The sequence below is a fragment of the Myxine glutinosa genome, chromosome 1, assembly GCF_964187855.1.
Source record: "Myxine glutinosa chromosome 1, kmMyxGlut1.1, whole genome shotgun sequence".
In the NCBI taxonomy this organism is placed as follows: domain Eukaryota; kingdom Metazoa; phylum Chordata; class Myxini; order Myxiniformes; family Myxinidae; genus Myxine; species Myxine glutinosa.
Window position 1 is genome coordinate 3,456,010 of NC_136261.1, and position 13,888 is coordinate 3,469,897.

The window sequence follows — 13,888 nt, forward strand, 5'->3', positions numbered from 1 at the left end:
TATGTTGAAATATGTTGAAAAAGTCAAAACTTTACATGGGGTGTACCTACTTTTTCACGTGACTGTGGAGTCCATGAGCAGTTGGGTTCGACTGGGTAAGGTGGGAACGAAGAGAGATGGGTTTGGGACACAAGATTTTGAGGCAAAAACAGAGTAGAGGCATTCGGCTTTGTCACGTGCGATGTCAACTGTGTACCCATTTGAGGTAAGGGAGGGGATGGAGGGGGAACAAACACCAGAAACGGATTTGACCAGACGCCACCAGGATTTGGAGGAAGAAGACAGGTTTGAGAGTTCATTCTTGAGTGTGGAGAGATAGTGCTTCCTGGCACTCCTGAGGGTAGACACACTTGTTCCGAGCTTGGTGGAAGGAACTGAGATTGCCTTCAGTTGGATTTGCCTTCTAAGAGGCAAAGGCAAGTTGTTTCAGGGCCACTGCCTCGACATAAGATTCAGTGTACCATGGACGGGAGGAAGGGTAAGACAACTGAAGACGAGATGGGATAAATCTGTGCATGAGAGAGAGCAGTTTGCTTTGGAAGAATTCCCAGGATGAGTTGATGTCAGAGGCGGTCGAGATGGGAGACCAGTCCAGATGATTGATGGCTGCTTGAAGACCGTGCCAGTTGGCCTGAGTGAAATGCCAGACTTGTCGACGCTGAGGAAGCTCTCTGAGAATGGCCAGAGATATGTCCACTTTAACTAGCACATGATCAGAAGAACTGATTGAAGTAGAAGAAGAGCAGCAGACATTTGCAGGGAAGTTTGTCATAACCAAGTCTCGAAGAGAAGATACTCCATTGACTGAGATCCGGGTCGTGAAATTGACAGATTGTGTCAGTTCCAATGAGTCGCAGAAGTCCTTTGCTGAGGTGCCATGGCTGGTGAGAGAGGTAGCCACTCCCAGCCAGCTGGCATGATGACAGATGAAGTCGCCACATATGAGGAAGAAAGATTTGTGATGAATGGATAGAAGTTGGTCCATGTTGTCAGACAGCGAAATGTAAATGGAGTCATCACTGTTTGGAGGACAGTACAGAACACATATGAACAAAAGGTGGGAGCGGAGAGGAAGCCGTAGCCAGAGGCCTGGGGGTGGGGTGGAGAGAGGGCAGTGCAAGGAGAGTGAGGAAGAGTGTTTTTGATAAAGATAGCAACCCCACCACCAGGACGAGGCTCAGGTCTATCATACCGGAGGAGGGAGTAACCAGGAAGAGATATTAAGGAATCAGAGACATCTTGAAGGAGGAAAGTTTCTGTTAAGCAGATCAAGTCTGGATTGTCAGAAGCAACCTGAATGGAGAGATCAATCAGGTTTGAGCGAAGGCCCCGGATGTTTGAGGTCCATACCGTTAATGAGGGGAGAGGGGGAGCATCGGGTGCAGGACGGGATGGGAGGGGTAGGGTCAGATGAAGGATGAGATGGGGAGGTAGGGAGAGCAGTTTGTAGTGTGTCAGAGATTACAGAAGAGTTACAAGAAAGGGAAGGATGAGGAGGACGAAAGGTTTGATGGTGATGGGATGAGGCACAGTGAGGGGTTGTTTGAGGAGGGGGGGGGGGGGGGGGATGGCAGAGGAAAGTAGAAGGTTGGGGGAGCTGGAGGTATGAGATAGAAGGGAGATGAAGTGGGGAGGAGGCAGCTTTGAGGAGGAGGGGGGGAGGGGGGAGAATTGGAGAGGGATGGTAGGGGGGGGGGGGAGTTTAGGAGGGGAGGGGCATGGGGGGAGTTTAGGAGGGGAGGGGCAAGTGGGAAGTTTAGAAAGTGGATGATTCATGAAAGACGAACATTTATAACAAATTGGGTTTATTGTGATTTTCAAGTTAGCCATCCATTTAAGAACGATAGAGGAGGGGTGGAATATGAATGTGAATTTAGAGCTTGTCGTGAGGAAGAATTATAAGAGATTTATAATTATAAGAAAGCGACTGGCTTTGGAGGCCAGCTTGGACGTGTGGTTTTCCCTTTCCCAGGAAAGAATAGGAGGAGAGTTTGGAGAGCAGAGCAGGGTGCCAGACCGTATCGAAGGCACGTGATATGTCAAGGGAGACAGCTCTGATTTCCTGTTTAGCATTCAGTACCTCCATCCATTGTTGAGACAGCAGAAGCAGCATGTCCAGAGTAGAATGACCTGGTCTGAATCCAAATTGATGATCCGAGATCAAGCCATTGGAGAAGAGGAAGGATTTGATGTCAGAAGCGATGATTGATTCCATGACCTTGGTGATTATTGGGAGCAGGCTGATTGGCCTGTAGTTACAAGGATATGTTTTTGCACCTTTTTGTGTAAAGCGGTAATGTTTGCTGAATTCCAAGCAGATGGTGGATGACCTTGAGCAAAAGAGAGGGTGACGAGAATAGAGAGAGGGTGAGATAGAGCGGCAGAGCAGGATTTTAGGTCCCATGGGCTGATGCTGTCTGGTCCAGTTGCAGAATCAGAATTGAGGTTTGACAAAAACTTCTCCACCTTGTCAGGAGAGAAGGACACAGATTCCTGAAGCAGCTGGGTTAGACTGTGAAAGGTTGGTACAGAGAGAGATGGGTTCGGGAAACAAGATTTTGAGGCAACACACAGATTTGAGGCATTCGGCTTTTTCACGTGCGGTGCCAGCTGTGAAGCTGTTTGAGGTAAGGGAGGGGATGGAGGGGGAACAAACACTAGAAACAGATTTGACCAGACGCCACCAGGATTTGGAGGAATGAGACAGGTTTGATAGTTCATTCTTGAGTGTGGAGAGATATTGTTTCCTGGCTCTCTTGAGGGTAGACACACACTTGTTCCGAGCTTTGTGAAAGGAACTGAGATTTCCTTCATTTGGATTAGCCTTCCATGAGGTGAAGGCAAGTTGCTTCCTGGCAACTGTCTCGTCACAAGCTTAAATATTGTGACGGACCGCGGATAAGGTGTTGATTTGCCGAGCGGATGGCGGCCGCGGCCCGAACTATTAACAATTACTAAGACCCGATTCCTTAAACGTGGGCCAAATCGTGCCACAGATATTCAATGGGGAAAAGACAAAGGCGACACGGATGTGAAGAAGAGGAAGACAGAAGTAGGAAATACGAATATAATTTATTTGCTATTTACAACCAAAAGAACCAAGGAGGAGGAAGGATAATAAAATAATTTACAGAAGAAATCAAGGAGACAGTGAAAATTCTAGCTTATCTATGCAGTCTTACTTAGGAACCCAAGGACAAGACAAACAAAGACGGACTCACACGAATGGGGAATTTGCAGGCAGGAATGATCAGAAGGAGGAATAGCTTGGCGGGAGAGGAAGGTTCAGCGGGGATCGGTCGGGCTGGAAGCGGACAGCCACCGTCAATGCTCGAGCTGGGATCGCCAAACCGCCGCGGTTCCAAACTGCACGGCGAAGCTCCTCCGGTGCAACTCTCTCTTGGCGCTTCTCACTTGGCACTTCCCACTTCGCACTTGTTCCTGCGCACTTGTTCTTCGCACTTGTTCTACTTGGCACTTCGCACTTCTGCCATATCTCTGACTCAACTCTCTCTTTGCACTTGTGTCAAAGGCTTCCCCGCGCTTCTTATAACGCCGCGGGCGATCCAGCCGCCGGCCTCTAGAACACACCCATCGGTGAGCTCGCCTCGGCCCTGATTGGTCGGCACGGGCTCTCTGGCTCTGCCCTTGATGACGAGGGGGTGGCCAACGCCCTGGATTCGGCGGCCCCTCCCCCTTCTTCTCCAAGCCCTCCTCGTGGCTAATGGAGTCGCGGTGAAAACCGCCCAATAGCTGCGGCGAATGCAGTTGGCAATTGAGGCTTTATTAAATGAAAATGAAACGGGAGCTATCTATTTGAATTCGGTGCAATGGAGGGTCAATTAATGGAAGACACAGCCTTAACCTACATAGAATAAGGAAATAAACTACCAACAAGGAGGAAATCTAAGATTGGCTAACCTGATTGTTTATGACCTAATTACGGGACGCACTTTGACCTTTATACACAACTGGAGGAAGGAGGGCGATATTTTTACAACAATTTACACAACAATAAAAAAACACAATTCTCATATCCACAACAATATGTATCATATTATGTTTCTATATGTATGATATTTGTTTCTCTTTTACTCCAGGATGTATGGAGCTGTGTTTGAAAGACACTTCACAAGTTGAAGCAATGACAGCTGCCCTTCACTGCCTTGCTGCCATGCTCGTTGCTGAGGGAAAGCTGGTCCTCAAGGGGAGGTCGATTGCAGAGAGTTCAGAGTTGAGATCTTTTTCATTTCTCTCTTTGTTGGAGAGGGGAACAACCATACCGGAACTGCCTGGGTTCAGTCTATGCAAATTACTGATGAAGGTGATTTAGAAATTGAGCGTGAGAAGAGAGGTGGGGGAGGATGATAATTTGAGGAAAAGATGATGCATGTGGGGAAACAGCAATTACCTAGCTCAGCTCAAACAAATCTCGACAAATTATTTCATCCAAATTTTCAGATGTTGACCAATAGGACGGTGTTGACACCTGAAATCGGTATTTTGTTGACATGGGTTCATGGTCGCTAATTTGAGTTAAGAGGTGCCAGTTGGAAATACTCCCGCATAGGATGGCCGACTCGCTCCTCTCTTGGAGAGAATCCACTCCATGCTCATGGTAGCCAGGAGGCCAGGAATACATCCGCTGATTGAATCCTTCCATGAGGAAGCGGGCTGGTGATTTTCTTATAAAAGGCTGCACATATATATTTATACATATACATACAGTACATACATATAGGTATTCCTCTGTTTACGTCTAGGATGTGTTCCTGGAAAGCAATGTGTGAAACAAAAAAGGCGTAAAATGAATGTGGGTTTTCCCATTAATTTAAATGTGAATATTAAAGGTGTTAAATACCTTTAAAAGGTGTTAAACTGAATATCGCAGGCATAAATCGAAAAGTGTTCCACAATTCTTCCATGGAGTTGAACTGAAAATGCGTAAAATAAATGGGTGTAAATAGAGGAATGTCGGTATATATACACATATATACATACATATATACATACACAAGTACATATATACATATATACAGACATATATATACACATATACATATACATCTATGAATGAATGAATGATCGTTTTAAGGCCATTTTCCCCATGAGAGTGGGGGTAAGCCTTGCGGGCCCCATGACGATCATGGTTCCCTGTTTGAGGCAATGTTTTTATGGCCGGATGCCCTTCCTGACGCCAACCCTTTCGTCGCCTCTTACTACACGCAGGGATACGGTGTACCTATTCTAAATCGGGGTACACACCGGATATACATATACATATAACCCTGGTGTTGGGCTAGCGGCTAGGGTGCCAGCTTAGGATCCTAGGATCCTGGGTTCGAATCCCGGTCGATCGCTGAATTTACACCAAGGGGGTTGACTCAGCCTGTCATCCTTCCGAGGTCGGCAAATTGAGAACCAGTTCACTGGTAATTCCCTGTTTGTCGTAAAAGGCGACAAAAAGGGTTGTCGGCAGGAAGGGCATCCGGCCGTAAAACATTGCTTCAAAAAGGGGACCAAAAAAACAACAACAACCATGGTTCCCGAAAAAGGCCAACCCCTGCTTTGCGGGGGAAAATGGCCTCTAAAGGTGGTTATTTTTATTTTTTATATACATATATATATATATAGATATATATATATATATATATATATATATGTATATATATAGATATATATATATATATATATGTATATATATGTATATATATATATATATATATATATATATATATATATATATATATATATATATATATATATATATATATATATATATATATATATATATATATATATATATACTGAAACGCAAAAGAAACTTACCACCTTTGAAACCTTTAAATATCAACAATAACACTGCGTGTAGTAAATGTGTGAACTTATTTGTGGACAATAGTGACCTTACTGTCAGACAAAACGGTCACGGATGGTCACTTGAACCTTCAATGGTCACTTCATAGCACAGCTGTTGAACAGCCGTTTTGACTGTCAGTGATTAGCCAAGGCGTACGGGATGATTTTAATGAGCTGCATGTGATGTCTTGATATTGGCTTTTAAAAGGCCAGTGCAAAATGGGCATTTTGACCGAGAAATTTGACCATTTTGACCATTTTGACCAACTTCAAAAAGACCGAAAACGCAAAAGAAACTTACCACTTGTTTGAAATGTAATAAAATTGTAACAGTTCAAAATAAAACAAACCAACAATTGCTAATTGAAACATTGGCATTTTATTGATGACATGTCAAGTTTTTGACCAAGATACACCATCTCATCAGTTTGTTCTACAGTACAGAACAGCACAGGGTGCAATGTCAGTCCCCTTTCAATAGCGTGTGTGGCCACCATTGTTTTGGATACAGGCAGTGCATCGTCGGCGTATACTGCCTACCAGTCTTTGGATGGATTGCTGCTGGATTCTGTCGCACTCAGTCCTTCATGTCTGAAGCAGCTCTGCCCGTGTCCTGGCCCTGCCAACTACGCATCTCCCAAGCTCATCCCACAGGTGCTCTATGGGATTCAGGTCAGGGGAGAGCGCAGGCCACTGCATGGTGTTGATGTTCTCGCCTTGGAGAAATGCAGTGGTAAAGCGAGCAGCATGGGGACGAGCGTTGTCATGCTGAAAGGTTCTCAGTTCTGGGTGGTCTAGCAGGAATGGCAGCAGATGAGGTCGCAGGATGTTATCCACATACCGCTGGGCGTTAAGATTCCCATCCAGAACCACCAGTGGCGTCCTGTACCGGCCTGATATGGCGGCCCACACCATCACACTTTGGCCACCCCACCTGTTGGCTTGACGCACGCAACAATCGGCATATCGCTCGCCAGTTCTTCTCCAGACACGCTCACGCCCATCAGGACTGTCCACACAGAACCTTGACTCATCGCTGAAAGCGACCTCGTTCCACTGCACCAAGGTCCACCGCTGATGCTGCTGGCACCATCTCTGTCGGTTGCGGCGATGGGCAGCCGTCATCATGGGGCCTCTGTATGGTCTTCTGGCAGTCAGACCATAGTCATGCAGTCGTCTTCGTGCAGTATCATTGGGGATCCATGGGTTTGCACGCCCCGGAGTTTCTGCCGCAGTGCGGGATGCTGGACGGAATCGATCCCGCAGGTGACTTCGGACCATCTGCCTGTCCTGCCTTGCAGTGGTGACTCTTGGCCTCCCTGATCGAGGTCTGTCATCTGCAGAGTTGTGGAGGGTGTCTCTGTCCACCAGGGCCGATATCGTCTGGTGTGAACAGCCAAGGCGACGTGCCACCTCATGGTAGCTCAGTCCGCCTTGCAGCATGCCCAGGGCACGCTGCCGTTGATCCCTTGACAATCGTGGCATGTTGATTGAAATGCCCATTTTGCACTGGCCTTTTTAAAGCCAATATCAAGACATCACGTGCAGCTCATTAAAATCATCCCGTACCCCTTGGCTAATCACTGACAGTCAAAACGGCTGTTCAACAGCTGTGCTATGAAGTGACCATTGAAGGTTCAAGTGACCATCCGTGACCGTTTTGTCTGACAGTGAGGACACTATTGTCCACAAATAAGTTCACACATTTACTACACGCAGTGTTATTGTTGATATTTAAAGGTTTCAAAGGTGGTAAGTTTCTTTTGCGTTTCAGTATATATATATATATATATATATATATATATATATATATATATATATATATATATATATATATATATATATATATATCCATACAGACTTGGCATTTAATATGGAATATTTTTTTTGTGGGGTTGAACTTACTTTTCAAGATGTCTTAGAACCAAAAGTTCATTGGAATTATGTTGAAATTATTCTAGATTTTGTTAATGTGACCTTTAAAAGAAACAAAAACCACATTTGACATTTCAAAGGAAATAAATTGATCCTTGAAAGTGATTGATGTAAACTGATATCGAATTCAATTCATGGAGAGTACTGTGTTAAACTTCTGTACGTTTTCCAGAAGTATCTCTTTATTTTGCACATTAGCCAAAAATTTTTTTAACAAAAACAAAAGTTAAATTACGACTGGGATTACGGACAGTAAAATTACAGTTCAGTACTTCGTGTAACCCCCACGAGCATTCAGGAGAGCACGTACATGTTGAGGCATGCTGTTCACGAGAATTGCCAAGGTTTGGACAGGAATCGCTTGCCATGCAATGACAATAGTCTGCTGCAATTCATGCACAGAGGTGGGCTGCTGGTCCAAGTTGTCGATTTGACGCGTTAATTCTGCCCACAAGTTCTCTCATGGATTCATATCCGGGGACATGGCAGGCCACTCCATATGCTCTACACCACGGTCAGCAAGAAAGTGTTGGATCATGCGAGCACGATGAGGCCATGCATTGTCATCTTGGAAGACGAAGTTTCCTCGAAAGGCTGCACGAGCAAATGGAAGCAATGTTTCATCCAGAATGGCCCTGTACTTGAACTGGTTCAGGTTTCCATTCAGAACAACCAGGTCAGTTTTGCCCCGTGCATGAAAAGCAGCCCAAATGGTCACCCCACCACCTCCAGCTTGGACTCTTGGCACTATACAATCTTTGTTGTAGGCTTCATGCACTTGTCTGCGCACTCGGATGCGGCTATCTTGATGATAGACCAGAAATCTAGACTCGTCACTGAAGATCACGTGATTCCAGTGTCCTGGCTGCCATTGACGGTGCTCTCTGGCCCACTGCAATCGGCGCTGGCGGTGTTGTCTGGTCAGGCATGGCTTTCTCAGGGGACGCCTGGCACGATAGCCTGCTTGAACCAGTCGTTGGTTGACTAGCCTTCTGGATACAGGCACATTTGTCAGTTGCTGCCACTCAGCCCTAAGCCGATTAGCTGACTTGGTACGGCCATTGCGGACTAACCGGTGCAGCTGGCGATCATCCCTCCTTGTGGTTCTGCGGGGACGTCCTGGACTCAGTATTGGAGTAGGGACACCCCTCTGAACATTTCGTTTCAGGATCTTTGACACCTGACCTTGAGTGATGCCATACTGCCGAGCAATAGCATGCTCTTTCATGCCGTAATTTCGTAAAGCCACCACTCCATGACAAACAGCATTGTCGAGTTGACGGACCATCTCCAGAGGAAGCGGCAGTAACTTTTGGAGAAGTGCAGCAGTTGTTTTCCACTAATACAGAACGCAACAACCCTTGTATACCCGACTGTGAAGCCAATCGTCAATTGCACCTGTCTGTACATCTTGCCACGCCACCTGTGATATAATCCTGTTGTTGACTTCTTGCTGCGACAGACAATCAGTGACATGGTTCTTTTAACAAATAAATCACCAAAGTGTAAAAGAAACTCACCAGATTGATATACTGAGTTAAGAAAGTAAACCCAAGTCAAGAAGAAAAAAAATATTCCATATTAAATGCCAAGTCTGTATGTATATACGAGGTGTGTTCAAAAAGTATGCGACCTTAATTTGTCGTGCGTAAACAAATGAAGCTAGGGAGGCGTTGATTGGTGCACGTATGTAGGCGATCCTAATGCGCACGCATGAATTTTACCCACCTGCAGAAGCTGTCATTCGACGGCAGACCGCCGATGAGTGAGGAAGTGTAAGTGAGCGCCGTCGGATTTTCGTTTTTGACAAAATGACGGAAAAACTTGAACAACGCTACTGCATCAAATTTTGTGTTAAGCTTGGCGATTCCCAAGTGGAAACGATCCGCAAGATTCAACAGGCCTTCGGGGACGAAGCAATGAGCACCACACAGATAAAGGAGTGGTACAACCGCTTCAAAGATGGCCGCACATCAGTGGAGAGTGAAGCACGTTCGGGTAGGCCCTCAACATCCCGAAATGAGATCGTCATTGACCAATTGAGGACCCTGGTGATGCAGGATCGTCGAATCACGATCAGAGAACTTGCAGACGAGGTGGGCGTCAGCATTGGATCCGTTCATTCCATTATGAAGGAGGATTTGGGCTTCAGGAGAATCTCAGCGAAGTTCGTACCAAAGCTGCTAACGATTGAGCAGAAGCAACTCCGTTGGGAGATCCCACAGGACATGCTGGAGACTGTGAACAGCGATCCCAGCTTCCTCAACACAGTGATCACTGGCGATGAGTCCTGGGTTTATGGGTACGACCCAGAAACCAAGTTGCCGTCATCACAATGGAAGCATCCAACATCCCCGAGGCCAAAAAAAGCAAGGCAGGTCCGCAGCAATGTCAAAGTCATGCTGACCGTCTTCTTCGACTCCAGTGGCTTGGTTCATCACGAGTACGCACCACACGGCACAACCATCACCAAGGAGTATTACCAAGAGGTTCTGCGTCGCCTTCGTGATGCTGTGCGACGCAAACGGCCGGACCTGTGGGCAGCGGGCAATTGGCAGCTCCATCATGATAACGCACCCGCCCATTCTTCACATTTGATACAGAGTTTCTTGGCCAAACACAACACACCTGTGCTTCGTCAGGCTCCCTACTCTCCCGACATGGCTCCGTGTGACTTCTGGCTTTTCTCCAAGCTGAAAATGCCCCTGAAAGGGACCAGATTTCAGTCCAGAGAAGACATCATGCGGAATGCGACGGACCAGCTGCGCGCCATCCCAAAAGAGGCGTTCCAGCGCTGCTTCCGACAGTGGCAGAACCGTTGGGAGAAGTGTGTGGCAGCCCAAGGGGACTACTTTGAAGGAGATTAGTATAAGTTTGTTGTATCTGGATACGAGTATTTTTTATGAACAAAGGTCGGATACTTTTTGAACACACCTCGTATATATATATACATACATACACCACCGGTCAAAAGTTTTTGAACACTTCAATTTTTCCAGTTTTTATTGAAATTTACGCAGTTTACGCTGAAATTAAGCATAGAACAAATAAACAATTGGAGATGAAAAAAGAAATCATGGAATCATTTTGTTTAACAAAATTTAATTTAAATTTTTGACTCAGCAAAGTAGCCACCTTTTGCAGATATAACCGCCGAACACACTCGTGGCATTCTTTCTGCAATGGAAATCAAATATTGTTCGGGAAGTTCTTCCCAACACTGTTGCGGAAGTTCTCACAAATGTGTTGCACTTGTAGGTTGCTATGCTTTCACTCTTCTGTCCAGTTCATTCCAAACCAGCTCGATGGGGTTTATGTCTGGAGACTGTGCTGGCCATTCCATGATTTGAAGCCGACCGTCTTGTTCTTTTCCTCGAAGGTAGTTTTGACATAGCCTGGAGGTGTGTTAAAGGTCATTATCTTTGCTGTAGGATAAACCCCTGACCAACCAGGCGTATACCAGAGGGTATTGCATGGTGCTGCAAAATGCTGTGGTAGCCCTTTTGGTTCAGTATGCCAGTCACTCTGTGCAAGTCACCGACTCTGGATCCAGCAAAAGAGCCCCAGACCATCACGCTTCCTCCTCCATGTTTGACGGTTGGTGTCACACACTGAGGAACCATCCTTTCGCCTGCTCAACGGTGTACAAAAACCCTGCGTGATGAACCAAAGATTTCAAACTTTGATTCATCGGTCCATAAGACCTTCTTCCAGTCTTCAGTCGTCCACTGTCGGTGCTTCATGGCCCAGGCAAGCCTTTCTTGTTTTGCCATCTTAACAATGGTTTTCTTACTGCCACTTGACCTGTCAAACCTGCAGCTCGAAGTCTTCTCTTCACAGTTGAAACTGAGACTTGCTTACTTCGACCAATGTTAAGCTGTGCTTGAAGCTGTTGTCCTGTGAGCCACCTATCACGCAAGCTGAAGACTCTCAGAAACTTGTCTTCTGTTGTTGTGGATCTGTTGTGGCTTTGGGTCTGCCAGACCTCTTCCTGTCAGAGTTTCCTCCAGTTTCCAATATACTACTTCCTGCAGTGCAGTATTGTCCAAATAATGCTTCAGAGGGTGTAATAACAGTCTGTTCCAATACTGCTTTTATACAGACAGTGGGTTTGTAATCAAGTAATCAGCAGAGGTTGGGACACCTGTAGGGATTGTTTACATCAACTTTCAAGGCTTAATTTACTTATATTGCTGCAGAACAGCTGCAAGTTGTTAACCCATTACTTGTTCCCTGAAGAAGGCCTTTTTTTTACAATATAACTGCAATGTACATTATTTTGCCGTTTTTGCTAACCTAAACTTTTTTTTAAACCTCGAACAGTTTACTGCTTACCTTTGTACCATTTCAGGTTATTCACTGGACATTAAAGTGTGTAAATTTCAATAAAAACTGGAAAAATTGAGGTTTTCTAAAACTTTTGACCGGTAGTGTATACACACACATACATATTGTTACGTTTGTTGGTGGGGGGGTGGGAGGGGGGTAGGTCATGAAATACATCAGTCAAGGTAGGATTGTATAGGGTAGTGTGCTCCAAATGTCGCAAAGAAGAAGAAACCTTCCTGTAACTAAGTCAGGCCCGGATGTCCACATAAGCATTATGTGTCCATGGCGAGGTGTGCAGCTATGCTAATTAGTTGGGGTATAAGGGTAGAGTCCCTGTGTGTAGTTGCCTCTGAAGTTTCCCCTTTGTTCTTATAACACTCACACCACTAACCATGCGATCAGCACCAAATTGAAATAAACGATCGTTGATCGGATCCGGACACTACCACCGACACCACCCAGAGAATCATCTCGATGGGCAAGAAGAGTGACCATGAGGTTAACCCCCAAAGGACGATTGGATGAGGTGAGCGGGTGGTGCTCGGTGATTGGAGTGCATACGCCATCATCTTCGAACATTCTAGCAACAGGGACAATTGGATGAGGTGAGCGGGTGGCGCTCGGTGATTGGAGTGCATGCGCCATCATCATCGAACATTCTAGCAACAGGGACAAAAAGGCAGAGGTTTTTTTTTTCCCTCCATTTTTCCTCTCTTGGTCCTGGCTTTCATCCTGTCACGGTCACAGTTTTCGCTCTATTTTGGTTCCAACATTCATTACGAACAGTCGCGCTTATTATTTGCTCCCTCTCTCTCTCTCACTCTCACTCTCACTCTCACTCTCACTCTCACTCTCACTCTCACTCTCTCCCTCTCTCTCCCTCTCTCTCTCCCTCTCTCTCTCCCTCTCTCTCTCCCTCTCTCTCTCTCTCTCTCCCTCTCTCTCTCTCTCCCTCTCTCTCTCTCCCTCTCTCTCTCTCTCTCTCTCTCCCTCTCTCTCTCTCCCTCTCTCTCTCTCTCTCTCTCTCTCTCTCTCCCTCTCTCTCTCTCTCCCTCTCTCTCTCTCCCCCTCTCTCTCTCCCTCTCTCTCTCCCTCTCTCTCCCTCTCTCTCTCCCTCTCTCTCTCCCTCTCTCTCTCCCTCTCTCTCCCTCTCTCTCTCCCTCTCTCTCTCCCTCTCTTGGTCTGGCCTTCATCGTGAGTGGTCCCAGTTTGTTTGCTCTCTCTTGTCCTGGTCGCATTTTCGCTCTCCCTGTTCTGGGCTGTGGGGAAGGTGGACGCAACTCTCTCTCCCTTGGTGTTAGCTCATGGCGGTTGCGGACTTCCATCTGGCCACTCTCCCATGAAGTCTAGATGTATGAAGTGCTGCAGCTACTGTTGTCCTTCCTGCAGGTTCTCCCATCTCAGCGATGGAACTCTGTCGTTCAATCAGAGTGGTCATTGGGTTCTTGGTCACCTCCCTCACTGAGGTCCTTCTTGCTCAGTTTGGTCAGGCATCCAGCTTTAGGAAGACTCTGGGCAGTTCCATATTCTTCCCATTCCCTAATGATGGAGCTCACTGTGCTCTTGGGAACTTTCAACACTCTAGAAATTGTTTAATTCCCTTCCCCAGATCTAGGCCTCTGCACAATTCTATCTCATAGTTCTACAGACAACTCCTTGAACTTTATGGTCGAGTTTCTGCTCTGACATTCACTGTCAACTGTGGGACCTTGTATAGAAAGGTGTGTTTCTTTGTAAATCATGTCCAATCAATTGAATGGGCCAC

At 46.2% G+C, this 13,888-nt stretch overlaps 1 protein-coding gene across 1 annotated transcript in view; it reads left to right on the forward strand.

Annotated features, from left to right (window-relative positions):
- RTTN (rotatin) overlaps positions 1 to 13,888 on the forward strand; it is a 362,213-nt gene that overhangs the window by 289,560 nt on the left and 58,765 nt on the right. Inside the window, exon 41 of the mRNA XM_078776353.1 lies at positions 4,101 to 4,324. Within this exon, the coding sequence (XP_078632479.1) occupies positions 4,101 to 4,324 (224 nt within the window). The remainder of the gene's footprint in view (positions 1 to 4,100; positions 4,325 to 13,888) is intronic.